Source organism: Haliotis rufescens, unplaced genomic scaffold, assembly GCF_023055435.1.
Source record: "Haliotis rufescens isolate VD_foot unplaced genomic scaffold, xgHalRufe1.0.p SCAF_80, whole genome shotgun sequence".
NCBI classification, from domain to species: Eukaryota; Metazoa; Mollusca; class Gastropoda; order Lepetellida; family Haliotidae; genus Haliotis; species Haliotis rufescens.
The window spans coordinates 825,580-852,301 of NW_025964373.1; the positions used below are offsets into that span (position 1 = coordinate 825,580).

At 42.7% G+C, this 26,722-nt stretch overlaps 1 protein-coding gene across 1 annotated transcript; it reads right to left on the reverse strand.

The window, feature by feature from the left end:
• Positions 1-1,427: 1,427 nt before the first annotated feature.
• LOC124137381 (GATOR complex protein NPRL3-like) lies at positions 1,428-26,682 on the reverse strand. The gene is made up of 14 exons (XM_048390005.1): positions 26,487-26,682; positions 24,731-24,791; positions 23,434-23,475; positions 22,842-23,025; positions 21,655-21,808; positions 19,891-19,966; positions 18,376-18,490; positions 16,751-16,785; positions 11,323-11,479; positions 10,166-10,272; positions 9,810-9,939; positions 6,102-6,327; positions 4,648-4,879; positions 1,428-2,175 (listed from the first exon to the last, which is right to left on the reverse strand). The coding sequence occupies exons 1-14, from the start codon at positions 26,602-26,604 to the stop codon at positions 2,019-2,021; spliced, it is 1,794 nt and encodes a 597-aa protein (XP_048245962.1). The 5' UTR covers positions 26,605-26,682; the 3' UTR covers positions 1,428-2,018.
• Between the last annotated feature and the right edge of the window lie 40 nt (positions 26,683-26,722).

Below are 26,722 nucleotides of genomic sequence, written 5' to 3' on the forward strand. Positions count from 1 at the left end.
CACGGTTGGTGTATCACGGTTGGTGTATCACGGTGGGTGTATCACGGTTGGTGTATCACGGTTGGTGTATCACGGTTGGTGTATCATGGTGGGTGTATCACGGTTGGTGTATCATGGTGGGTGTATCACGGTTGGTGTATCATGGTGGGTGTATCACGGTGGGTCAGCATAACGTGGGAGGACTTCCAGATAGACAAGGTCCTAGACACTTGCACTTTGGGGAAACCCAGAGCTGATGAACCGAGAGTCATGATCCGGTAGACCTGGCACTCCAATCCACAAACCTCAGCATATACAATGTCACATGACATGTCATCAAATGTCATCCCTCCGAATCTCTTGTACTATGTACATAATATAATATTCAAAAGCAGTTAAGAACCACTCAATTCTTTTGTTTCTATTGGCATGACAGATTAACTATAGCAATATGAAAGAATCAGTGGTACTTAACTTCATTTGAGTTGTATAGATATAGTTACAATCTTAAGTGTTATTATTATTTTTTTCATTGTATATTTGAATTTTTTTAATAAAAAATAAACAAATCAACATTATTCATTTATTCATATCACAGATTGTATGATCTCTCAAATTACATATTATATAAGTATGCATAAACATATTATATATAACATTTCATTATATCTCTTGTATAAGCCTAAAGCGTTAGTCTCATGGAATTCTAATGTGGCATCTCCAACAAAAGGCCACCCTTGATTTGGTCAAATAAATACCAATCCTAAAGTTACCACAATGTGATCATACCAAGAGATCGTGGTAGGAGTTTGTCTAAGAAAGAATCAGAAATGCATGAGCTTGTACAATAAACACAACTCCTGCCAGCAGGAATACCGGTACGTTGCTTGCTAGTAGTGTCATGAACAATTTCACACAAAGGTTGGGAGACCTGAGTCAGGTCAATAATATGTAAATAATTGTTCATTAATCCTGCATGTTCCATGGAGTTTACTGACAATCTGTTCACACATCAGGATGGCACAGCAGGTCAGGTGCTTGAGGGAAGCTTGTGAGGAGCCACAGTTTGAGATCTGGAGTCATCGCACATGTAGGATCTGAACAATTGTTATAGTTGTGTTAAAGCTCTCTTTGGATATCCAGCTATCATCCGAATCAGGCACTGTTTGAAGAGTTGGACCTGGAGCCACTGCATCCACTGCACCAGATACATAGACCCTCAACCGACAAGGTGCCATATACTGAGCAGGTAATCTCGGTGTTTGGTTGGACATCAAACAGTCCTATGAACTGGGCACTGGTAGAAGGATATCTGGTTCAACGTTTGATTGTTTGTTTGTTGTTTAACACTGCACTCAACAGTATTCCAACTATATGATAGCGGTCAGTAAATAATCGAGTCTGGAACAGACAATCCAGTCATTGACAACATGAGCATAGATCTACTCAATAAGGATACAATGACATGCGTCAACCAAGTCAGTGAGCCTGACCACCTGATCCCGTTAGTGGCCTCTTACGACAATCGCAGTCGCCTCTTATGGCAAACATGGGTTGCTGAAGACCTGTTCTAACTCAATTCTTCACAGGGATGGCTCAACATTAAAAGACCTGGACACATTGCAGTCATTACACAATATACATGTCCTCAACAGACAATCAGAATATGCCATATACTGGGTAGTTTAGCTCAGTGTGTTGTTGGACATTAACAGTCACTTGAATGATGTCATGTTTCAACAACAGTCCGAGATCTGAAGTCCTTGAACGAGATCTGAAGTCCTTGCAGTCCAGGACTTCTTGAGTCACTGAATTACTGAGCCAGATCACTCAATCCACATAGTTTCCCGTAACAAGCATAGGTTGCTGGGGACCTGTTTTCAGTGGAGTAAGAGGTTCTCGCATGCCATGAGCAGCCCCATCTAGGTCACCCAGCTTAGAAGGCTGTGGTTGGATCACCCAGCATAGAAGGCTGAGGTTGGATCACCCAGCTTGGAAGGCTGAGGTTGGATCACCCAGCATAGAAGGTTGTGGTTGGATCAACCAGCATAGAAGGCTGTGGCTGGATCCTGGTGACTACACAGTATAAGCACCTCCTTAAATTTGTCCAAAAGTGTTATCAGCTGGGATCGTCTCAGGTTCTCAAAGTACATGATTTCCTCGAGGTGGTATTGCCCATTAAAGTAGGGACACAACCTGAAACATAAGTGAAAAGAGGCATGTACATATATCTATATATACACCCATATATTCGGTATATATAACTGAAACATAAGTGAAAAGTGACATGTACATATATCTCTATATACACCCATATATCCGGTATATATAAGTGATATGGACATATATCTATATATACCCGCCTATATATTCGGTATATATAACTGAAACATAAGTGATAAGTGATATGGACATATATCAATACATACACCCATATATCCAGTATATATATAAATGATAAGTGATATGGACATATATCTATATATACACTCCTATATCCGGTATATATAAGTGATAAGTGATATGGACATATATCTATATATACACCCCTATATCCGGTATATATAAGTGATAAGTGATATGGACATATATCTATATATACACCCCTATATCCGGTATATATAAGTGATAAGTGATATGGACATATATCTATATATACACCCCTATATCAGGTATATATAAGTGATAAGTGATATGGACATATATCTATATATACACTCCTATATCCGGTATATATAAGTGATAAGTGATATGGACATATATCTATATATACACGCCTATATATTCGGTATATATAACTGAAACATAAGTGATAAGTGATATGGACATATATCAATACATACACCCATATATCCAGTATATATATAAATGATAAGTGATATGGACATATATCTATATATACACTCCTATATCCGGTATATATATAAGTGATAAGTGATATGGACATATATCTATATATACACCCCTATATCCTGTATATATAAGTGATAAGTGATATGGACATATATCTATATATACACCCCTATATCCGGTATATATAAGTGATAAGTGATATGGACATATATCTATATATACACCCCTATATCCGGTATATATAAGTGATATGGACATATATCTATATATACACCCCTATATCCGGTATATATAAGTGATAAGTGATATGGACATATATCTATATATACACCCCTATATCCGGTATATATAAGTGATATGGACATATATCTATATATACACCCCTATATCCAGTATATATAAGTGATAAGTGATATGGACATATATCTATATACACACCCCTATATCCGGTATATATAAGTGATAAGTGATATGGACATATATCTATATATACACCCCTATATCCGGTATATATAAGTGATAAGTGATATGGACATATATCTATATATACACCCCTATATCCGGTATATATAAGTGATATGGACATATATCTATATATACACTCCTATATCTGGTATATATAAGTGATAAGTGATATGGACATATATCAATATATACACTCCTATATTCGGTATATATAAGTGATAAGTGATATGGACATATATCTATATATACACCCCTATATCTGGTAAAATAAGTGACATGGACATATATCTATATATACACTCCTATATCCGGTATATATAAGTGATAAGTGATATGGACATATATCAATATATACACTCCTATATCAGGTATATATAAGTGATAAGTGATATGGACATATATCAATATATACACTCCTATATCCGGTATATATAAGTGATAAGTGATATGGACATATATCAATATATACACTCCTATATCCGGTATATATAAGTGATAAGTGATATGGACATATATCAATATATACACTCCTATATCTGGTATATATAAGTGATAAGTGATATGGACATATATCTATATATACACCCCTATATCTGGTAAAATAAGTGATATGGACATATATCTATATATACACTCCTATATCTGGTAAAATAAGTGATATGGACATATATCTATATATACACTCCTATATCAGGTATGTATAAGTGATATGGACATTTATCTATATATACACTCCTATATCCGGTATATATAAGTGATAAGTGATATGGACATATATATATATATATATACACCCCTATATCTGGTAAAATAAGTGATATGGACATATATCTATATATACACCCCTATATCTGGTAAAATAAGTGATATGGACATATATCTATATATACACTCCTATATCAGGTATATATAAGTGATATGGACATATATCTATATATACACCCCTATATCTGGTAAAATAAGTGATATGGACATATATCTACATGTATATATACACCCCTATATCAGGTATATATAAGTGATATGGACATATATCTATATATACACTCCTATATCTGGTATATATAAGTGATATGGACATATATCTATATATACACTCCTATATCTGGTATATATAAGTGATAAGTGATATGAATATATATCAATATATACACCCCTATATCCGGGGTTCAGCACACCAGTGACAATAGTAACAAGAAAACCAAGTGATTTTCCATCTGTAATGCAAATTTACGTGAAAGCTCAAAAAGATCCTGGTCCAAAGAAATTGTACTTTGTTTTAAATCTTTTTCATGAATCTTAGGAAAAAGATGTTACCTTTATGATTAGTGTGGTAAGTTCATTAATTACCTTGCAAAAACTTTAAGATCTTCAGTATTTTTGGCTGCGGGACATTTCAAGATGGCTGCCTTCACCTCCGGTGTGACGACCGAGAGGAGTGACTCCTGCATCCTCCACTGAGCCTTGGTCTCCTCGGTGATGACCGTGCCGTCACTCATCATCTCTCCCACAGATGGAGACTTGGACAGCTGACTCAGTTGTTGGGCCCCCGGGGCTGGACCAATGCTCTCATCGCTGTTCACTGAAACACCACAAGACATTGACAAACACTTGATAGGAGTGAAATTAGCACTGGCCTGCTGGACCAAGCAGGTTGGCTCAATGTTAGAGGAATCCTGAGGGCTTGAAGGGGTGTCCCTACATGTCCCCATGATAATGGGTTGTAGATATCCCAGGCAGAAGAGTGTTCGTCCCTTGAAAGAGTGAGACTATCTCAGCCAGCAAGAAGGCAGCTATTTTCCCTATTTTCAGCTATGTTATATTTGGGGTAACACTTTCTTAGTAAAGTACAGATTATAGTACTTTTTGGGTTGAGTCCCATCCAGAGTGAGGCACCTAATCACCAGCACACAGAGTCTGTGATCTAATGCACTCAGCCATCGAGGCTTCCACAGAATGAAAGTCCGACAACTGGTAGTCTAAATCATGTTCTTTTTTGTACCCCTCTGACAATGGCATTGTGTTCATTCCCTGTACTTGCTCAGCAAAATATATTTCTCTAAATTATCCAAGTTTATTCATATGACCATGGTGGTAAGGAATTACATGTATCTGACAAACACATGACACTGAATCTGTCTGCCTGACATGCTGTGACACATAGTGGCAATAAGTTGCCTCACTGACATATGGTGGCAATTGATTAATCAGTTGCCTCCCCGACACAGGTCACAAGTCAGGTGAAGTTTAACAACGCTGGTCACAGAGACCAGTTGACTCCTGAGAATGTCTAGAGCTCTGGCCTTGTCTCACACTAAAGCACATGTAGCACATATGGTGTCTCCTTTGGCAAGTGACTTTGTTCGAAATATGCCTCTTTTCACCCAGTAGTGAATGGGTACCCGGTAGGATGAGATGGTAATGTACACTGATCCCAGGACCAGTGGATTCGGCACAACGAGTGTTGACATATTTGATATCAAATGACACAAGGGTGAGTTTTTATCTAACATCCAACATCATTTTCAGTTTGTTGATAGTAATAAGCAGCATCTGAAGTGTAAAAGTACTGCTAACAACTTCTGTAGCAGAGCCATTAGTGATGTAATTTGATTGTTTGACATCACAATGATCTGCAAAGCATTGTGATGCAATTTTATTGCAGCAACATCTACAATGTAGATATCGCTTGATCTCACCCAAGCGATTTCTTCTTTGGGAGCCAGTTTTGGATAATAAAACATCTTATGACAAGCACGAGGACCCCAAATTCCCGTGGGGTTAACTCTGTGTGACCTGCCTACCTGAAGCGATGTCAGAAGGGCTGGGTGGGCGGTTGAGACCTGAATCGTCCAGGAAATAGGACAGCCAGGATTCCTCCTCCACCTTGGGCAGCTCACTGGCAGACTGAAGGTTGGCGTCTTGCGTCCAATCCCTCCGCGACACCGGCGGCACGAGGAACATGTACGTGTGCAGCTGCATCAGCAGGCGATGACGCAGCATCCACACAACCTTCTGCACTCTCTGGGCCTGGAAACAAGGCAATGCTTTAAACTGATTCAATATAAGACCATACTGTAAAGAGAACCTGATGTCAGGGTCTTTTCAGTTTGATAGAAAACTTTTATCGCATTGGCTGCATTTTCTAATACATGTACTGAGCTGTTTGAAAATGATGGAATTTTCCATGTTTACAGACAGTCAGTGTTACAAGAGGTGCTAAAGCTCACCTTTATTCATAATATAACAACTGAGAGATGTGCTTACCTTCCTTTTTGGTCAGGAAATAATAATATCCAACGTATATACAATGTTCTTTTCTTGTTTTTCCTTACGTTCTCATTACATTTTGTGAAGCCAGTTCTGGGATGCAAGGCCATACCACCGTTACTGGCACAGCATCACTACAAGGCCACTGTAAGACTCCCGGGCAATACCACTGTTACTGACACAGTATCACTACAAGGCCACTGTAAAACTCCCGGGCAATACCACTGTTACTGACACAGCATCATTACAAGGCCCCTGTAAGTCTCCCAGGCCATACCACTGTTACTGACACAGCATCACAACAAGGCCACTGTAAGACTCCCGGGCAATACCACTGTTACTGACACAGCATCATTACAAGGCCACTGTAAGACTCCCGGGCAATACCACTGTTACTGACACAGCATCATTACAAGGCCACTGTACAACTTCCGGGCAATACCACTGTTACTGACACAGCATCATTACAAGGCCACTGTACAACTTCCGGGCAATACCATTGTTACTGACACAGCATCATTACAAGGCCACTGTACAATTCTGGGCAATACCACTGTTACTGACACAGCATCACTACAAGACCACTGTAAGTCTCCCAGGCCATACCACTGTTACTGACACAGCATCACAACAAGTATTTGTCACAGAGTGACGAAATATCCCCCGCCTGTACACCATAGTATCAAATATGAAGACAATCCAGCGATTAGTTCTTGAGATATTGTGGCAACACCGTTTTCCAACTCCAAAAACAGATTTGCCTGCTGTGACCTTGAAAATGGGGTCAAGGTCACCAAATCTGACAGGTGTATGCGGTGTCTGTATATACACTATAGTTCCAAATATGAAGACAATCCAGTGTTTAGTTCTTGAGATATCGCGGCAACACCGTTTTCCAACTCCAAAAGCAGATTTGCCTGCTGTGACCTTGAAAATGGGATCCAGGTCACCAAAACCGACTGGTGTCTGCGGAGTCTGTATATACACCATAGTTCCAAATATGAAGACAATCCAGTGTTTAGTTCTTGAGATATCGCGGCAACACCGTTTTCCAACTCTAAAAGCAGATTTGTCTGCTGTGACCTTGAAAATGGGATCAAGGTCACCAAAACCGACTGGTGTCTGCGGAGTCTGTATATACACCATAGTTCCAAATATGAAGACAATCCAGTGTTTAGTTCTTGAGATATCGCGGCAAGAAACAGGTGGGACGTACGGACGGACGTACGGACGTACGGACGTACGTACAGACGGTCGTGAATACTATATCCCCCGCTTCGCGCTTTCGCGCGGCGGGGGATAACAAGGCCACTGTAAGACTCCCGGGCAATACCACTGTTACTGACACAGCATCATTACAAGGCCACTGTACAACTTCCGGGCAATACCACTGTTACTGACACAGCATCATTACAAGGCCACTGTACAACTTCCGGGCAATACCACTGTTACTGACACAGCATTACTACAAGGCCACTGTAAGACTCCCAGGCCATACCACTGTTACTGACACAGCATCACAACAAGGCCACTGTAAGACTCCCGGGCAATACCACTGTTACTGACACAGTATCACTACAAGGCCACTGTAAGACTCCCTGGCAATACCACTGTTACTGACACAGTATCACTACAAGGCCACTGTAAGACTCCCGGGCCATACCACTGTTACTGACACAGCATCATTACAAGGCCACTGTAAGACTCCCGGGCAATACCACTGTTACTGACACAGCATCATTACAAGGCCACTGTAAGACTCCCGGGCAATACCACTGTTACTGACACAGCATCATTACAAGGCCACTGTAAGACTCCCTGGCAATACCACTGTTACTGACACAGTATCACTACAAGGCCACTGTAAGACTCCCGGGCCATACCACTGTTACTGACACAGCATCATTACAAGGCCACTGTAAGACTCCCGGGCATTACCACTGTTACTGACACAGTATCACTACAAGGCCACTGTAAGACTCCCGGGCAATACCACTGTTACTGACACAGTATCACTACAAGGCCACTGTAAGACTCCCGGGCAATACCACTGTTACTGACAGTATCACTACAAGGCCACTGTAAGACTCCCGGGCAATACCACTGTTACTGACACAGCATCACTACAAGACCACTGTAAGACTCCCGGGCAATACCACTGTTACTGACACAGCATCACAACAAGGCCACTGTACAACTTCCGGGCAATACCACTGTTACTGACACAGCATCACAACAAGGCCACTGTAAGACTCCCGGGCAATACCACTGTTACTGACACAGCATCACAACAAGGCCACTGTAAGACTCCCGGGCAATACCACTGTTACTGACAGTATCACTACAAGGCCACTGTAAGACTCCCGGGCAATACCACTGTTACTGACACAGTATCACTACAAGACCACTGTAAGACTCCCGGGCAATACCACTGTTACTGACACAGCATCACTACAAGGCCACTGTAAGACTCCCGGGCAATACCACTGTTACTGACACAGCATCACTACAAGGCCACTGTACAACTTCCGGGCAATACCACTGTTACTGACACAGCATCACAACAAGGCCACTGTAAGACTCCCGGGCAATACCACTGTTACTGACACAGCATTACTACAAGAACACTGTACAACTTCAGGGCAATACCACTGTTACTGACACAGCATCACAACAAGACCACTGTAAGACCCCCGGGCAATACCACTGTTACTGACACAGCATCACTACAAGGCCACTGTACAACTTCTGGGCAATACCACTGTTACTGACACAGCATCACAACAAGGCCACTGTAAGACTCCCGGGCAATACCACTGTTACTGACACAGCATCACTACAAGGCCACTGTACAACTTCATGGCAATACCACTGTTACTGACACAGCATTACTACAAGAACACTGTACAACTTCAGGGCAATGCCACTGTTACTGACACAGCATCACTACAAGGCCACTGTTACTGACACAGCATCACAACAAGAACACTGTACAACTTCAGGGCAATACCACTGTTACTGACACAGCAACACTACAAGGCCACTGTACAACTTCAGGGCAATACCACTGTTACTGACACAGCATCACTACTAGACCACTGAAAGACTCCCAGGCAATACCACTGTTACTGACACAGCATCACTACAAGGCCACTGTAAGACTCCCGGGCAATACCACTGTTTCTGACACAGCATCACAATAAGGCCACTGTAAGACTCCCGGGCAATACCACTGTACCTACCTGATGGTGGGGTCTTTCCAGGAAGTCCCGGTTGACCCGGAGCTGGGTGGGCAGGGAGAATTCCGACATCTCCATGTGGAGAGAACAGGTGGGAAACTGCTCCACAAACACCTCTGCTAGAGACGAGTTGCTGTCAACATACAGATGGGATTATTACTGGGAGTGACTATCGAAGACACAGCAATACTGTTGCAAAATAGGTACCACTATACCAATAAATTGTGATGCCTTAAAAACTATTTTTACCATCTTACAAAGTCCTTGCATTATTTGATATGTAGACAAAGCCTTACATGTCAGTCAAGATCAGTTGCTACCCTGAAATCAAGCCAACGCTACTGAGAGCTTCTACTCACACATGGGTGTTGGCCTGGGGTGACAGGACGTACATGTTGGTCTCACACAGAGGGTAGATGATTGTCGCCTTGGCCCAGTACACAAGGTGACTTGCCAGTTGAAATACCTGCCACAACATGAACAAGCCTACACTGTATTGTCATGTCATTTACTGGATTGCCCTTCCCTTCATGAGAATCAATTTCATACCTTTGTTGACTTTTAAAACATCATTTTATTATTCACAAACATTATAATTCATACTTCTGCATCACCATGTCACACATAAGTCATACTTAATATGATCAATAGTCTGTTTTGAAATTGTGAAAAATGAGATACCATAAATGTCAACTGTGTTGCGAGCTGTGGTATTCAAACAGACACACCCAAAGTAATCATCTGCTTGGCTGGGTTTTCTCAACTAATGGGGTCAAGACTTAATGAGTGAATGCAATATTCATTTTCAGCAATATTCCAGCAATGTGACGAAGGGGGACACCAGAGATGGGCTCGACACATTGGCCCATGTGGGGAATCGGAACTGGGTCCACGACATGCCAAGCCAATGTTGACCCCTGGACCAACCCACCACCTCTCTTGCCTAGGAGTTGGCTTTATTGTGACTGGACGCCTTTTGACAGTATCATGAAGGGTATAAATACTGATCTGGGGAGCATCATGTTGTCCGCATCCTATGTTATCCAGGGAATTATGTCTCAATTCTATCAATGTAAATACTCTAGACCCATTTGTCACATCTTTGTTTCAGACGTGATACCACCACCCCCATCTCACTATCACCAACTTAGCACAGGAGTTTTCTTGCTTATGAGTGAGTATGGTTTTACACCACGTATAGCAATATACTAGCAAATTCACGGCAAGGGCCACCAGAAATGGGCTTCACACATTGTATCCATATAAGGATTCGAACCCAGGCCTTCAGCATGACAAACAAACACTTTAACCACTCAGCTAAACCACAACCCCTTTTGCTTAAGTGAGTTTTCTGTCATTTTGATTAGATGGCTATTCCTAGCATCATCCATTCCAATGGACTCAGAAGAAAGCTACAGTGGTGAATGGGTCCAGGACATTGATCACAACAGAATGAAGATCCAATACACTGTCTAGTCTTGGATGGTCAAAGCAAAACAATTCCAGACAGAGCTACCTGAGATAGACTGAGGTCGGCATCAAGAGCCAAGGTCTGCAGATTCTTCAAGGGACTGGCGATCTGGACCAGTCGGACCAGTGTGGGGGTACAATCCATGGGGAGGGAGTCCAGGAGCTCTTGCTCCTCCACCAGCAGCAGGAACCCATGGTACGGCCTGCGGACAACGTGAACAGTCTACAGTGTGTCTACAGTGTGTCTGCAGTGTGTCTACAGTGTGTCTACAGTCCATGGTACGGCCTGTGGACAACGTGAACAGTCTACAGTGTGTGTCTACAGTGTGTGTCTACAGCCCATGGTACGGCTGGCGGACAACGTGAACAGTCTACAGTGTGTGTCTACAGTGTGTGTCTACAGCCCATGGTACGGCCTGTGGACAACGTGAACAGTCTACAGTGTGTGTCTACAGTGTGTGTCTACAGTCCATGGTACGGCCTGCGGACAACGTGAACAGTCTACAGTGTGTCTACAGTGTGTCTACAGTGTGTCTACAGTCCATGGTACGGCCTGCGGACAACGTGAACAGTCTACAGTGTCTGTCTACAGTCCATGGTACGGCCTGCGGACAACGTGAACAGTCTACAGTGTCTGTCTACAGTCCATGGTACGGCCTGCGGACAACGTGAACAGTCTACAGTGTCTGTCTACAGTCCATGGTACGGCCTGCGGACAACGTGAACAGTCTACAGTGTCTGTCTACAGCCCATGGTACGGCCTGCGGACAACGTGAACAGTCTACAGTGTGTGTCAACAGTGTGTGTCTACAGTCCATGGTACAGCCTGTGGACAACGTGAACAGTCTACAGTGTGTCTACAGTGTGTCTTCAGTGTGTCTACAGTCCATGGTACGGCCTGCGGAAAACGTGAACAGTCTACAGTGTCTGTCTACAGTCCATGGTACGGCCTGCGGACAACGTGAACAGTCTACAGTGTGTGTCTACAGTGTGTGTCTACAGCCCATGGTACGGCCTGTGGACAACGTGAACAGTCTACAGTGTGTGTCTACAGTGTGTGTCTACAGTCCATGGTACGGCCTGCGGACAACGTGAACAGTCTACATTGTGTCTACAGTGTGTCTACAGTGTGTCTACAGTCCATGGTACGGCCTGCGGAAAACGTGAACAGTCTACAGTGTCTGTCTACAGTCCATAGTACGGCCTGCGGAAAACGTGAACAGTCTACAGTGTCTGTCTACAGTCCATGGTACGGCCTGCGGACAACGTGAACAGTCTACAGTGTCTGTCTACAGTCCATGGTACGGCCTGCGGACAACGTGAACAGTCTACAGTGTCTGTCTACAGTCCATGGTACGGCCTGCGGACAACGTGAACAGTCTACAGTGTCTGTCTACAGCCCATGGTACGGCCTGCGGACAACGTGAACAGTCTACAGTGTGTGTCTACAGTGTGTGTCTACAGTCCATGGTACAGCCTGTGGACAACGTGAACAGTCTACAGTGTCTGTCTACAGCCCATGGTACGGCCTGCGGACAACGTGAACAGTCTACAGTGTGTGTCTACAGTCCATGGTACGGCCTGTGGACAACGTGAACAGTCTACAGTGTGTCTACAGTGTGTCTACAGTGTGTCTACAGTCCATGGTACGGCCTGCGGAAAACGTGAACAGTCTACAGTGTCTGTCTACAGTCCATGGTACGGCCTGCGGAAAACGTGAACAGTCTACAGTGTCTGTCTACAGTCCATGGTACGGCCTGCGGACAACGTGAACAGTCTACAGTGTCTGTCTACAGTCCATGGTACGGCCTGCGGACAACGTGAACAGTCTACAGTGTGTCTACAGTCCATGGTACGGCCTGTGGACAACGTGAACAGTCTACAGTGTGTCTACAGTGTGTGTCTACAGAGTGTGTCTACAGTCCATGGTACAGCCTGTGGACAACGTGAACAGTCTACAGTGTGTCTACAGTGTGTCTACAGTGTGTCTACAGTCCATGGTACGGCCTGCGGAAAACGTGAACAGTCTACAGTGTCTGTCTACAGTTCATGGTACGGCCTGCGGACAACGTGAACAGTCTACAGTGTCTGTCTACAGCCCATGGTACGGCCTGCGGACAACGTGAACAGTCTACAGTGTCTGTCTACAGTCCATGGTACGGCCTGTGGACAACGTGAACAGTCTACAGTGTGTCTACAGCCCATGGTACGGCCTGTGGACAACGTGAACAGTCTACAGTGTGTCTACAGTGTGTGTCTACAGAGTTTGTCTACAGTGTGTCTACAGTCCATGGTACAGCCTGTGGACAATGTGAACAGTCTACAGAGTGTGTCTACAGTGTGTGTCTACAGAGTGTGTCTACAGTCCACGGTACAGCCTGTGGACAACGTGAACAGTCTACAGAGTGTGTCTACAGTGTGTGTCTACAGTGTGTGTCTACAGCCCATGGTACAGCCTGTGGACAACGTGAACAGTCTACAGTGTGTCTACAGTGTGTCTACAGTCCATGGTACGGCCTGTGGACAACGTGAACAGTCTACAGTGTGTCTACAGTGTGTCTACAGCCCATGGTACAGCCCGTGGACAACGTGAACAGTCTACAGTGTGTCTACAGTGTGTCTACAGTCCATGGTACGGCCTGTGGACAACGTGAACAGTCTACAGTGTGTCTACAGTGTGTCTACAGTCCATGGTACGGCCTGCGGACAACTTGAACAGTCTACATTCTACATTGTGTGTCTACAGAGTGTCTACAGTGTGTGTCTACAGAGTGTCTACAGTGTGTCTACAGTGTGTGTCTACATTGTGTGTCCACATTATGTGTCTACAGTGTGTCTACATTGTGTATCTACAGTGTGTGTCCACAGTGTGTGTCCACAGTGTGTCTACAGTGTGTCTACAGAGTGTCTACAGTGTGTGTCTACAGTGTCTCTACAGTGTGTGTCTACAGTGTGTGTCTACAGTGTGTGTCTACATTGTGTGTCTACAGAGTGTCTACAGTGTGTCTACAGTGTGTATCTACAGTGTGTGTCCACAGTGTGTCTACAGTGTGTGTCTACAGTGTGTATCTACAGTATGTGTCCACAGTGTGTGTCTACATTGTGTCTACAGTGTGTGTCTACATTGTGTGTCTACAGTGTGTATCTACAGTGTCTGTCCACATTGTGTGTCTACAGTGCGTATCTACAGTGTGTGTCCACATTGTGTGTCTACAGTGTGTGTCCACAGTGTGTCCACAGTGTGTCTACAGTGTGTGTCTACAGTGTGTATCTTCAGTGTGTGTCTACATTGTGTGTCTACAGTGTGTAGTGTGTCTACAATGTGTATCTACAGTGTGTCCACAGTGTGTCTACAGTGTGTGTCTACAGTGTGTCTACAGTGTGTATCTTCAGTGTGTGTCTACATTGTGTGGCTACAGTGTGTATCTACATTGTGTGTCTACAGTGTGTCTACAATGTGTGTCTACAGTGTGTGTCCACAGTGTGTCCACAGTGTGTGTCTACAGTGTGTCTACAGTGTGTGTCTACATTGTGTATCTACATTGTGTGTCAACATTGTGTGTCTACAGTGTGTATCTACAGTGTGTCTACATTGTGTGTCTACAGTGTGTATCTACAGTGTGTGTCCACATTGTGTGTCTACAGTGTGTGTCTACATTGTGTGTCCACATTGTGTGCCTACAGTGTGTCTACAGTGTGTATCTACAGTGTGTCTACAGTGTGTCTACATTGTGTGTCTAAAGTGTGTATCTACAGTGTGTCCACATTGTGTGTCTACAGTGTGTCTACATTGTGTGTCTACAGTGTGTCTACATTGTGTGTCTACAGTGTGTATCTACAGTGTGTGTCCACAGTGTGTGTCTACATTGTGTGTCCACATTGTGTGTCTACAGTGTGTATCTACAGTGTGTGTCCACATTGTGTGTCTACAGTGTGTGTCTACATTGTGTGTCCACAGTGTGTGTCTACAGTGTGTATCTACATTGTGTCCACAGTGTGTATCTACAGTGTGTCTACAGTGTGTATCTACATTGTGTGTCCACATTGTGTGTCTACAGTGTGTGTCTACATTGTATGTCTACAGTGTGTATCTACATTGTGTGTCTACAGTGTGTATCTACAGTGTGTGTCCACAGTGTGTCCACAGTGTGTGTCTACATTGTGTGTCTACATTGTGTGTCTACAGTGTGTCTACAGTGTGTGTCTACAGTGTGTGTCTACAGAGTGTCTACAGTGTGTGTCTACAGTGTGTATCTACAGTGTGTGTCCACAGTGTGTCCACAGTGTGTGTCTACAGTGTGTCTACAGTGTGTGTCTACAGTGTGTATCTTCAGTGTGTGTCTACATTGTGTGTCTACAGTGTGTAGTGTGTCTACAGTGTGTATCTACAGTGTGTCCACAGTGTGTCTACAGTGTGTCTACAGTGTGTATCTTCAGTGTGTGTCTACATTGTGTGTCTACAGTGTGTATCTACATTGTGTGTCCACATTGTGTGTCTACAGTGTGTATCTACAGTGTGTGTCCACATTGTGTGTCTACAGTGTGTGTCTACATTGTGTGCCTACAGTGTGTCTACAGTGTGTATCTACAGTGTGTCTACAGTGTGTCTACATTGTGTGTCTAAAGTGTGTATCTACAGTGTGTGTCCACATTGTGTGTCTACAGTGTGTCTACATTGTGTGTCTACAGTGTGTCGACATTGTGTGTCTACAGTGTGTATCTACAGTGTGTGTCCACATTGTGTGTCTACAGTGTGTGTCTACATTGTGTGTCCACAGTGTGTGTCTACAGTGTGTCCACAGTGTGTGTCTACAGTGTGTGTCTACAGTGTGTATCTACAGTGTGTGTCCACAGTGTGTCCACAGTGTGTGTCTACAGTGTGTGTCTACAGTGTGTATCTACAATGTGTGCAGACAGCGTGAACAGGCTGGTCACTAGGTATTCTACAGTGTACATCTCATGTCAGTTTGGTATGCACTATTTGGCCCCAAATTTTACAGCAAATGCAAGTGAAACATCGCAAATGGGAATAAAAATACTTCTAATTCATGTTCATATAGCTCTAACTAATGTTTATGGCTTGGTCGAGGTGACATGTATTTCACTAATATTGATATTTAATAAAAATTCAAATTACGAACAAAATATTTTAGCTTTTAGAGTTTTCAAAGCCACGACAGTCATCATTTGTTTGTAACTCCATGCATGGTTGGAGGTTGCCTAGCACAGTGGGGAGCTGTGACTGGTAGGAGTGATAGTATAGTGAGCTCCAAACAGGCTTTCACCGTGAGGAGCTGCAATCATCAAACCTACTGGGTAAATTATAAAGCCACAGGTTTCCAGAAATGAAATATGACACAATATAGAGGAAAACTGCATCTTGGCCATTATAATGGTCACTCTTTTCATTTCCTTTACTCGTCTGATCTACTACAACGCAGTCAGATCCTGATAGATGATCTGAAGAACCATACCTCAGTGAAGTTAGGCACTTTTGTATGACTTCAGGCTGGAAGACAAACACAGAATCATTAGTTTCATCCAAATCTATATATGTACTTGGCTGGCAAATTGGGAAAAAATGTAAATTTTACTTCAAGTCATTCAGCAATATTTATCTAAATGGTGTTATTGGCCCGTCTGATAAATCTACCATAACTTAGAATCTAAATTTTATTTCCAAGCATATCAAAGTATCCTATGTAGATCATGTATTCACTCTCGTCCACATATACACATAGGCGCACACTCATCCATTCATACACACACCCGCATTCAACTTGACATAGTCACACTAAGTTACATTCATAATATAATGATACACTCTGTGACTCTGTGATAATTTAACACCCTTCACTTTATGACACGCAACAACCACAACGATAACATGTGGCCTTGTTGCCAAACAAATTCTTCAGTTTCTTATCATCTTTGTTTTGTGACATCATATTTATGACGTCATAAATATTTCGTCATTTCAAAAATACTCACTTCGCCATCTTGTAATTGCTACGGTACACGAGTACACTTACATAACAATTACCCACCCTCCCTTCCCTCGCTCTTGTCGCACCTTATCACTGATTAGCGTCTTATATCAATAAATCCTGTTAGGTGTGGCAAGGTTTAGACGGACTGGACCGATTAGGTTTGGCTTGTATGCTCGGTTGCCTTCTTGTACAGTGGGAGCCCATTCCAGCCCTCATGCTTTCGTGGGTGGATTCCTATGCATATCTGGCCTTTTTGTATCGAAAAATTCTCCTCTGTTATTATTCTGTTCCATAGTACATAACAGGTCGGCCGATGAAATTGCATATTTATATACTTATCCTATCTCAGACTATGCATTTCTTCCTTTTTCTTTCGATCCTTATGTGGAAACATGTTTTTCCAGTTTCTAAAACAATTCACCCGAACACATCCCAACATCACTATGGTCACCACCCAAACAAATGCGTCACACACTGTAACCCCGTGCGTTGTGAGCTGACACCACCTGATCACCTGACTACCCCTGCCACATCATTCTCATCAACACACTGTGGAGACGTGTAGTGAATTTTACAGAGTACATTTTTTTAAAAACAATTGTGTGAGCTACCTCTTTAACTTTTACAACACTAACTTGAAAAGAGCATGGGTCCAGATAGAAAACGCCCAGCCTGTATAGATTGGAGACGAACTCACCCCATTGTGATAAACCCAATTCACTCACCCACTCATCGACATTAAGGATAACATCTTGACTCAGTGTACAGTTCACCATGTTGCTGCGCCCCTAAACACCTACGAGAGATGCCCGATTAGTTCATGCCCCAATAGCATAGCAAAGAGGTTTTTTTCAATTAAAGTTTATTTTTTGAAGTTTCAGAGACGATGTCTAAATAACAGTAAAACTACAATAATAGGGGCATGTGAAGGTCAAAGGTTACAGAAAGAAAAAAATATGGTACTCTCAATATATAACAAAATATGGCAAAACGGCTACATATAACATCCTCACACAGCTTTAGCTGTGCAGACATTTATGGTCGGATGGACTGACAAAGCATTAACTTTAAGTTTGGATGAGCTTGAAAGTACATATCTGTGAACGTACCTCAATGTGCATGACTTTATTAGCGACGGTAATGACGTGTATTTTGTGTGGCAGACAGAAGTTAATCTGGATCCAGCGGTTGATGTGCATCTGAACCACGCCAGTAGACACCAGGCTGTAGGAAGAAGTGGCAGGGACCGAGTGGGAGAATATAACAGCACCACATTACTTCACAACACAATCAGCATAATATGGTAGTAAATAATGAGTAATCTTTAGTTATGTTTCACTCAGCAAGAACCAAACGCAGCTGATATGGATTCATCCAGCCAGAGCCAAATGTTCTTGGTTCTTAGGGCTGGGATGATACACAAACTGTGTGATCCGATACGTATCACGATACTTGCATGTGCACTTTTCTGTGGTGCGTGAGCCATGTTTTTCATAGACAGGATGGCCAAATACCTGGCATACTAACGATTTACAGTTGGCAGTGTCAAGTATGGCGCAGTGGATGAAAATATTTATGTTTTCACTACTCATTTTCACTAGTATTTAGTGTTTGGTGTAACACTTATTGAAGAATACATTTAAGATAAGAATCAACACTTTTTACTTTGCGTGTGATTGTGATGGATACTTGAATCGATGCGTCAGTCCACCGCCCACTACTACTGGTTATACTGGTTCATTGCCAGGGGAGGGGAGGAGTCATTGTGCACTGCCCACTACTACTGGTTATACTGGTTCATTGCCAGGGGAGGGGAGGAGTCATTGTGCACCGCCCACTACTACTGGTTATACTGGTTCATTGCCAGGGGAGGGGAGGAGTCATTGTGCACTGCCCACTACTACTGGTTATACTGGTTCATTGCCAGGGGAGGGGAGGAGTCATTGTGCACTGCCCACTACTACTGGTTATACTGGTTCATTGCCAGGGGAGGGGAGGAGTCATTGTGCACCGCCCACTACTACTGGTTATACTGGTTCATTGCCAGGGGAGGGGAGGAGTCATTGTGCACTGCCCACTACTACTGGTTATACTGGTTCATTGCCAGGGGAGGGGAGGAGTCATTGTGCACTGCCCACTACTACTGGTTATACTGGTTCATTGCCAGGGGAGGGGAGGAGTCATTGTGCACCGCCCACTACTACTGGTTATACTGGTTCATTGCCAGGGGAGGGGAGGAGTCACTGTGCACTGCCCACTACTACTGGTTATACTGGTTCATTGCCAGGGGAGGGGAGGAGTCATTGTGCACTGCCCACTACTACTGGTTATACTGGTTCATTGCCAGGGGAGGGGAGGAGTCATTGTGCACCGCCCACTACTACTGGTTATACTGGTTCATTGCCAGGGGAGGGGAGGAGTCATTGTGCACCGCCCACTACTACTGGTTATACTGGTTCATTGCCAGGGGAGGGGAGGAGTCCCTGTGCACTGCCCTCTGATGTGTTATGATTTGTTGTAGCTGCATGGAGAGAAGAATGATCACTACAACTAAATATTTTCCTAGTGATTAAATAAAACTATTTTCCTGATGACTATTTCCAAGGAGATATGACATAACCAACCTGTCGAAGACTGACTTGAGTTCTCTGGCCAGCTGAGACCTCTGCAGTATGAGCTTAAAGGGAGGTTCCAGCGAATCTACACATGGAAACATACAGAGTGAGCACTTTTATGTTTGTTTGTTTGTTGTTTAATGCTGCACTCAGCAATATTCCAGCTATATGATGGCAGTCTGTAAATAATCGAGTCCGGACCAGACAATCCAGTGATTGACATCATGAGCATTGATCCACGCAATTGGGATACAATGACATGCATCAACCAAGTCAGCGAGCCTGACCACTCAATCCCAATAGTCGCCTCTTATGACAAGTATAGTTGCATTTAACAGCAAGCTTGGGTTGCTGAAGACCTATTCTACCCTGGATCTTTATTGGTCCATTTCTTAGTTACCATGGTTACACTATGAGTGATGGCAACACATTATCTGTGGCAATCTGTCTGTCAGTAATGACATCACAAGTGAGTGAGTGAGTTGGGTTTAACACCGCTTTTAACAGTATTCCAGTTATATCACAGCGTGTCAACTTGATGTGGGAAGAAAGCCTGAAGTGATGCAGGTCTCAGATGTTTACCACTCTGGTGAAACCCACAATCATAGGTATGGTGTTGACAAACCTAGAAACATAATGGGGGCGAACTGGGATCCGAACCCATAGGTTTCTGACGAGCCCAAGGGATGCAACTCAGCGAATTGTGGCGTCTAAGATGACTGGGCGACCCAATTACATCACAGATCACAGAAATAATTCTCAAGATGCTACAATTACATTTGAATATGGGTACAAGGATGATCTATATTGCATAATTCTGAACAGGATCTCAATGTACTTGTTGCCCATCAGCACCATCCCTTCCAGTTTGGGGGAGAACCGAGCTACCCAAGTAAGAGGATGTTGTTTTACACCTTAGTCAGCAATATTCCAGCCACATTATCTTGATAGCCCTTTAAATAGTTAAGGCTGACCAAGTTCAACCAGTGATTATAGCATGGACATATGGTTCATGACACACAACATATCGTAACAAGCCGTCTAACTTTATAGTCAGCTGTTACGACAAGAAAGTAAAATATCACAGCGACCTCTACAAAATCGAGTGCAGACAAGTAGTGGTTGATATTATTGGCAAGGTCCAGTGCTATCAAGATATGATAACAGACATTATCATACCTCCATGGCAGAATGATGAGATCTGATTGGTCTACGTATTCTTGATGAAATACTGTGTATCCAGCTTTGGAGGGTAATAAATTTCTCAGCTGGGGAAGAAATCTCTTATACCCCGCCATGAGCACTACATGCTGCATGTGCATTTGTGAGAGACAGAATAAATCCTTTATACAACACTTCAAAGCAAAAAGTCGCAGGCTTTTCTGAGCCAATAGCGCAAGCTAACCTCAGCTCAATCAAGCAGCTGATTTGGAATATATTTGAATTATTTTACGTCATATTAAAACATGTTGGTAAGATAAATTTATTGTAGCAGGATCACGGGGGGTACATGGGGTATTATGCGTCCCTCGGTAGGTTTTATACCACTTACCTCCGGCTCGTGGGACGCATAAAACCCAATGTACCCCTCGTGATCCTGCTACAACTTATAATAAACCAAATCACTGAGCCAGATCATTTGCCTCTCTGGACAAGCAGTCTGGGACCTATTCTAACCCCACAGTGATGTTATTTCTACAGATATCTCCATAATCTATGAATCCTGGTGAGTCTGATGTCATTCAGCATGTTCAGTGTCTAGGTCATCCGTACCTTCAGGCAAAGCAGCCACTTCATCATGGACGGCCATCATGATCTTAGCTTGAGTTGACAGATACTGGCACCGTCTCTCCTCATGACAGACAGTCACAGACAGCTGCTTGGCCAGGTCGTGGTAGCTGTCAACAGCAGATGTACAAGTCTTGGCCTGCAATGGTCATACAAATATACACAGACAGCTGCTTGGCCAGGTCGTGGTAGCTGTCAACAGCAGATGTACAAGTCTTGGCCTGCAATGGTCATACAAATATACTCAGACAGCTGCTTGGCCAGGTCGTGGTAGCTGTCAACAGCAGATGTACAAGTCTTGGCCTGCAATGGTCATACAAATATACACAGACAGCTGCTTGGCCAGGTCGTGGTAGCTGTCAACAGCAGATGTACAAGTCTTGGCCTGCAATGGTCATACAAATATACACAGACAGCTGCTTGGCCAGGTCGTGGTAGCTGTCAACAGCGGATGTACAAGTCTTGGCCTGCAATGGTCATACAAATATACACAGACAGCTGCTTGGCCAGGTCGTGGTAGCTGTCAACAGCGGATGTACAAGTCTTGGCCTGCAATGGTCATACAAATATACTCAGACAGCTGCTTGGCCAGGTCGTGGTAGCTGTCAACAGCGGATGTACAAGTCTTGGCCTGCAATGGTCATACAAATATACACAGACAGCTGCTTGGCCAGGTCGTGGTAGCTGTCAACAGCAGATGTACAAGTCTTGGCCTGCAATGGTCATACAAATATACACAGACAGCTGCTTGGCCAGGTCGTGGTAGGTGTCAACAGCAGATGTACAAGTCTTGGCCTGCAATGGTCATACAAATATACACAGACAGCTGCTTGGCCAGGTCGTGGTAGGTGTCAACAGCGGATGTACAAGTCTTGGCCCTCATTGGTCATACAAATATACAAAGACAGCTGCTTGGCCAGGTCGTGGTAGCTGTCAACAGCGGATGTATATGTTTGGGACTGCAATTGTCATACAAATTTACAGACAAGGATATTTTGTCACACCAATCCAATTGCAACATTTACTGAATGGCAGCCGACACCAAGGAGGACAGTTTTAAAGAAGGACTCGGCTGGGGAAGTTTGGCACGCCTAGAACGCTTGGTTGTCCATTATGTTATTACGAATGAGAAATGAAAGTATTTTGAAAGTATGGTTACAATTCTGACTTACATTAAGTGCAAACACGACATTGACGGTGATGATCATGTGACCAGCTGACGACGGCTTGCTGTCCACATGGTACATCTTCATCGGAAAGCCGATGAAGCGAATTTCATCGATCTTCACATTGAACTTCTTTTTGCAGAGGGAAGATTTCACAGCTAACAAATTTGTCAGAATCTTGTCTGAAAACCTTAGAAGAGAAAATATTAGTAAGAGTGATTAAGGTTGTAACGCTGCTTTGAACATGTTTAACAGTATTTCACATTATATCACTGCGTGTCATGTCATGTGAGGGAACACCAAACTGATGTTGGACATAGAAGGAGACGGGTATGGTGCTGATATACCTAGAAACATATTCGAGTGATTTGAACCCTCGATCATAGGTTTCTGGCATGCCCAAGGGAAGTAACTCTGCATACCAAACTGTGGCACCTTAGGCCTGTTACACGACGGGGCCACCATGTAAAAGATGTTGTAATACTTTGTGATGTCATCAATTATCAAGAAGGAACCTTGTGCATGATAACTCGTATATGATTTGCCAGATTCACTATGGATATTTATTTCATCAAACAAATGAGAGAGAGCTACTTACCAGTTCAAGTTTGCGTTCCTTCCTGAAGGGATCACAGTACTCCTGTAACACAGCATCAGATTTATTTCTGTTAATGATTCCACGTGACCCAGTGGAAAAGTCTAGCCCAGTCCATTATCAAGGGAGGGGCGGAGGGGATATACATCATTCAACCAGCTTCCTTGCACCATTGTGAAATTAGGTCTTTGTGCATTTTTTGGTCCGGACAAACAACAGCATATGGGTTTATGAATCAACAGTATGTTGGTAAACAAAAAATAAACCCATATCGGCCCTGCCTTGACGGAGCGCTGCTGAGCAAAACCGAGAATGCTCAACAGTATGTGTGTCAAGCTGATAGTGCCCAAGAAAGGTATTCAAATGGCGCCACATAGCAGCCGGGCAGACTTCTTTGAAGAGCAACAATGCAGCAAAGCCTTAAAAGGTCGCCACCCCTACAGAATGGCCTTCTAGTTCTAAACCAGCTGGAGTGGCCACGTTCTTCGCCGTGTAAAACAGCATCAGATTTAATCATGATAATGATTCCCCGTGCAAGGAAGAATCAATGTGAAACTGGCACTAACCATTTGTCCCCCTTAAATTTATTATTGTTAACATGGCTCAGGTCATCTCCCGAGGGAAGGGAGTTAACTGATGATAAAAGTCCAGTTTCCATGCTTGCTGAACGAGGTTGGAATTACATTTTGGCTGGATGAATGAGTCTATGCATAGTCCAATCAAAATTGTTTAACGAAAGTGACATCCACTTTGTGACTGCCGTGCAGATTTCTGCCGATTGCAGGATTTGCAAAGCTAAGATTCGGGTGCTACGTTTACAGTCTGAACTTTTACAGTCAATTAAGTCCCTTGCCTCGGGAAGATGGGCTCAGATATCCACAGGACAAGTAGAGTTTACTCAAAGTTGCATGATCTTTTTCATGTACTTTATCTATTCTTTCAAATGATTATAAGCTTAGAGATGACATTTTGATTAGCTGACACTCTAAAATGTCAAAAACATATAAAAGTGAAAAGAAACCTCACAAGCCAATTCCCAATTCTACGCTTTTGAAATCCCTTTAGTGCCCATTAAATCAAGCTAGGGATGAATAGATAATGTTGTACCTGGACATCAGGGCAATGGTACCTTAAAACCCAGAGGGATTGTATCATAAGGAACCATCCAGGGACAATGATGATATCTCATCATGAACAGGAAATACTATTTTGCTATTGAAAACCTTGAGTTGGGGGCTTAATTTGGAGGGCTTTATCTTGTTGCACTACGGTCAGCTAATACATATACATGTGCACTCACTTGCTCCGATGATGATCCTCAGCAACTTTGGATCGTGTAGTATAAGGATTTCGACCATACACTGAAAGATAATCATGTTCTACGTATAACCTGTAAGAAGGAAATATAAACGCTGTGAAAGTTAAAACAAATGTACATTTGTGTCTTGGAAAATTATTACCAATTCAGGTTACACTGTTGTAAATGTTACATAAAATATGACGAGTACTGTATTCGCAATAATAAGCACACAGGAAACTTAGAAAATTGACAAATGGGGGTGCTTATTAAACCGGTTAAAACCTTAAACAAACAAACTATAATTTTAGACTCTGAGCAGTAGTAAGCAAACTTAATTCAAGGATTAATGAAACCAAAACATTTTCAATAATAATTACTAGGCAATTATATCATGCCTACTTCTGTAAACAAAATCTGTAATATGCACAACAAAATACTGACTGTCATGTTAATCTTTAATTATAGTCATATAACTTTTCGATCATAGCACATGTTGGTATGCTAATAAATATTACTTACAAACTGGTTTCATACAGGAGCAAGCACTTAATAGAGTGAATATGGTAATCAGAATCAGGGGGTGGTATCCTATCCTGCACAATGACTTGAACACCCTGTCTTGCTTGTAGCGGCATACTATATGATTACCGCATTACCAACCTGCTCCAAATGAAGTACATTGAATAGGTAGTTTTTATTAAGCATCAACCCTTCGTAACTTTTGGTGCATCAAAGACACTATAATTCTGGTATGAGGTATGTAGGCCCATAAAATATTACATATCCCCGTCATGGGTTTTCAGACTAATGAATATTAAAAAATTGCAAAAAATAAGAGACAAGTGGCATCTTGAATCAGCTGAAAAAAGGCAAACAATTGCTAAAAAATCTACGGGGAGTAATGATATAACTGACTATGTAAGTAGTCTTAAAATTACAGATGGAGGAAAATTTCATGCAGCCCGACTATAAAGTTACCAGCCATGGGCAGGCAGGCTGGCAGTTATTTTGGACACTGTCTCACTCACTTGTAAAAGACAACATTATCTTAAAAAATAAGCCATCATCTGAGTATTTACGATGTCTGTGTGACACCATATACCCCTCGTTAAAGCGATGAACATGGCCGTCCAAAAACAAATAATGTACAAAAACATGATCTGATGATACGGTAACCAGCCTCAGATAATAGTAAACATTATTTTCACCTGGCAAAAAAAGTACTATCACAAGTGATATTTTTGGCCAAAATGATTTTTGAAGTTTGAACAAATAATAACCCACATGATGTTCTTTATCTGGCATTTTGTAAACAGAAATAAACATGATAAACGTGGACATCTTGGAAAGTTATACTTATATTCATGGATCATCACACTGTTTTAAATATTGTTGTATGATGAAATTCTGTACATCAATAAATCAATAGCCAAACAGTAGTTAAGTTCAAACTCGAAAATAATATCACAAATACCTACAAAGTTAGCCAGCCGTTCAATAAGGGCGTAGGCCTAACTGCATCAGCAGAAATGATTAGGTCTATTTTGTTTCGGAAATGCATCAATAACAAATGTTAATATTTTGCTACATATTCAGAAAATAGACATTTCATTTACATCTCAATAAGTTAACTCCGAAGTAACCTTTCCTTCAAATGTTATTTAGCCAAATCTTTTGAGAGCTGACGCATAATATATAATCATAACACAATAGCAATCGTGATCGAAAAGCGGACGAAGAGGATCGCTGAGCCCACCTCTTGATACGGTGTACCGGTTGTCTTCGGATTCGTAAGGGTAACGGAATAATAAACGATCCCCTCGGGTTCCCGATGTCACAACAAAAATACCGAGTGGGTCCATGTCTTCCATCATGATGAACTAACGGTTAACTATCACATCTGACACTGACATTTAGAAGAGATGCTCAGCGGATATGTAGTCGTCGTCCTGTTGATTACCTCCCTTGTTCGTGTGTAACCTCCCTTTGGTT